Below are 3,561 nucleotides of genomic sequence, written 5' to 3'. Positions count from 1 at the left end.
GTCATTCTATGATTCTATGATTCTGTGCAGCTCCTCACCTCTGCTTTGCTCTGCAGCCCCAACTGCTCCCAAAACCTGACTTCTTGGCAAAATTCGCTTGGACTAAAGGAATGTAAACCCTCGGTTTGTAGAGGAAAAGGAAAGCCCAAGCCCAGCAGGTATGCTGGGGATAACCACCTCCCTCCTAAATATTTAAGGCAGAGTCCAGTCAACGCCGTATGCTGCTCGCTCCCAACAACATTCCTTCGAGAAAACCTTATTAATGAGCTTGCAAACGAGCACCCAGCTGGGAAATGTCACAAACAAGAGTGGCTAATGCCCCAGAAAATCAAATAACTGAACACTCGGCTGATTATGGTGCTTTTCATATTTGCTAAAAAAAGAAGAAAACACTTTAAATCCAAGTTTCTGAAGGGGTCAACACCTCGCTGAACAAAACAACTCATTTATTCGTTTTCAAAAGTCTCCAGATGATAAATTACATTGATGTTAATCACTTCACTGCATACTATGCAATTAATATTTGTACTCAATAGAAACAGAAGTACTACCAGAGACGCGACTGCATACGTATATGGCCAGTTTTTAATATAATCGGGTGCAAAAAATTCTCCCATCGTAAAAACAGAGGCTGAAAAGGATCCCATTGGTGCATATTTTAAAAGTACACGTGTCTATATTATAAAAATCAATGTGCAATTAATTATAACTTCAGAAAAGCACAAAAAAAAAAAATAAACCCAGCCCAGAGGAAATGCCAACTCAAGACTTTGACACTTCCAGCATCACGCCACGAGATAGGGAAAAATACCACAACGGCTGAACTTAAATGTCTCCGAGAATATCTGGTTCCATTCAATTCCTTAATGATATTTTAATGCATTTTGTTGCTTCATTTCCTTTCTAAAATTACGCTCCAGGCGCTGGTCTTCCATCCCCCAGCGAGGGATCTGACTCACACAAAGCACGTGGCCCCAGCCAGCGTCAGGGGATATTTTCCAACCTGCACGGGGCTCTACGCAACTATACGCAACAAACGCCTTACTCCACGAGTAGGACACGTTAATGCTCGCCGTGACTCAGCCCCACCCGCGGTTTTGCTGAGTAAAAGAGTCTTTCCTCCAGCACATGCGCTGTGAACTTGCTGTTTATTTTTAAAGCAGTTGCATCTTATAAAAAAACCTCTCCTTCCTCGGGAACTCAGCCAGAGAAAAAAATACCTCGTTATCCGAGAAGGCTCCATCCATCATCCTCCTGTCCTTCCCCAACACATTTCATGCTCCAGTTGGATACATTAAGCGCCGAGAAGCACAATGTCTGCTGAGAAAAACATTTTCCTGCGCCCTGCTGGTGTTCCGAAGGTGAGGATCCACCGTGCCCTTGGTGGGAACGGGCAGGAGTTATGGGGAGAGAACACAAGGGGAGAGACTCCAGCAAGCGACCTGGAGCCGGGAGAGCGGCCGCGGCCACGCGCACAGGACGATGCGGCAGTCGGCGTGCCTGCAAGAACTCTGGGATTTTGGAGGAATTGCTGAAAGGAAGCCTGAAGTACTCTGATGTCCTTTCCAACAAGGGGATGACAACCTGCAAGATTTCAATCCCTCTGCATAATAGGGGAGATGGGAATTTTTTTTTCCCCCCGTTAAGTGTTTGATCAAGCCTCACCAAGGTGCTAATGCATTATTAAAGCCAATGGAAGCTCTACCAGAAATGTTAATGGACATTAAGTTTGCATAAATGAATTACACATTAGCACAGTCGCAAGAAATCTCGTATCTGCCAATTTAGGTAGTATCTGATCATTTCTGTTTTCCTCATTACAGGAACATTGCTTCCCGCTAGTTCCAGAGATACGAGAATTGTAACCAAGATGTTCATAATGAAACTACATAATGAAGCAGATGAAACAAATTACTGCAAAACTTCCCCTTTCCATGCAATGCTCTACTCGAAGTGACCCTATAAAAACAAGCACTTTGAATCCTCCCAACAGCCCGGTTTTCTGGGGCAGCCCAGCCTTCCTGGGGGGACTGTGGGATTTTGCTTTCGGGAGCCAATTTCTGGGCAGAGGCGTGTGTACGCAGCAGCGCCGTCACCTCCGCGGGCTGAAAGTCGGGCACGGCCGCATTGGGGACCCGTGTGTACGCAGCAGCGCCGTCACCTCCGTGGGCTGAAAGTCGGGCACGGCCGCACTGGGGACTGCAGGTATTTCCAGGTGCCTGCTCATAAACCTCGTTAATGCCATACACTAAACGAAGTGCAGTGCATTATTAACACTGAACGTGTCAGCAGCATTAGCAAGAAGAGGTTGGCCTGAACCAGTGGTGTCAGTGCAGCTTCCCCGTGCTCCCCGTTCCCCTGCTGCAGGAAAGCAGCCGGTGCTGTGCGGTCACAACGCACACTGCGGAGTTTCCTTTGCACGGTACCAAGCTTTTGCCGCTGAACTTGCCATGGTGGCCAGGGGCTTTGATGTGGTAGTACAGAAGCGCTTTTCAAAGAGGCAAGCAGGTTGCTAAAGAAAAAAAAAAAACCAAAACCCTCAGATTTCATCTGTTCTGACAATTATAAAGCCCAGCCAGGAACCTTTGATGGTACGAATTCCATGTACAGAAAGTTATTCCCTAAGAGAAGAGAACTATGCATTTATCGTCTCGCGGAAGGGCTCAACTCATGCAGCAGTACCCAACATTTTCATTTCCATTTTGAAATAACAGGGCATAAACCCCAGCCGTGCTGCAATTTTATCACGTGGCGAATAGTTCCCGAACTCTTAAGCGAGCCATTTGACCCATTAAAAGTTCTGCTACTCACACATGACTTCGAGGTAACGCTGCGTCTGCAAGTCTTTGACAGCGGGGTGATCCACCAGGCAGATGACGGGGACCCCATCGTCCTCGCGCCCCACCTTCAGCAGCAGCTGGCTGGTCACCGTGTACATGTCGGACCACTGCTCCACCTCCGACTTGCCTGGGGAGAGGCCAGAGAGAGCAGAGAGTGATGGCGATGGGGGATCTGCTGCTCCCAGGTCACCTCCAATTACAGCCCACACTGCGTTACTGCAACGATTAACAATCCCCTTGCACCGTCCCCAAATCCCCAAACTCCTAAATCAATGCAGCTACAAATCCCCTCCCACTTGTGAATCAACAGTCAGCTGGAAAAGTGATTAAACAGCTTAACTTAATTAAAAGTGGTATCGATAGGCAGGAGCAGTGCTCCATTTCAAGGAGAGAAGGGCACAGCGCAGTTCAGGACCCGCTGCCCAAAGGATGCCGGAACGCACGGCATGGAAACAAGGAGGAAGAAAAGACAAGACAGGAGACAAAGGATTTTTCCATAACTCGCAAGGACTTGCTGACAACACACCCCTGCTTTCTTTCCAAATACTCTTATCAGGGGCTTTTCATTTAAGAAAATATATAGGGAGGGGAAGCAAGAAGGGTTTAGCTGGGAGGTATGGAAGAGGCTGTCTGAGCAGCCAGGATCAGCTTAGGAAAGATCTAGATGCTGGAGGGAAGGGATGGCATCCAGAGGGACCCAGGCAGGCTGGGGAGGGGGGGG

General features: G+C 47.9%; 1 protein-coding gene across 1 annotated transcript in view; it reads right to left on the bottom strand.

The window, feature by feature from the left end:
• Positions 1-2,811: 2,811 nt before the first annotated feature.
• Positions 2,812-3,561, bottom strand: part of LOC104471175 (cell adhesion molecule 1-like) — a gene marked incomplete at its 3' end in the record, with an annotated part of 6,392 nt that continues 5,642 nt past the window's right edge. Inside the window, exon 4 of the mRNA XM_010086421.1 lies at positions 2,812-2,967. Within this exon, the coding sequence (XP_010084723.1) occupies positions 2,812-2,967 (156 nt within the window). The remainder of the gene's footprint in view (positions 2,968-3,561) is intronic.

The sequence above is a fragment of the Pterocles gutturalis genome, unplaced genomic scaffold, assembly GCF_000699245.1.
Source record: "Pterocles gutturalis isolate BGI_N339 unplaced genomic scaffold, ASM69924v1 scaffold4656, whole genome shotgun sequence".
NCBI classification, from domain to species: domain Eukaryota; kingdom Metazoa; phylum Chordata; class Aves; order Pterocliformes; family Pteroclidae; genus Pterocles; species Pterocles gutturalis.
Note: the sequence above shows the minus strand (reverse complement) of the source record. Positions and strands in the feature narration are given on the sequence as shown.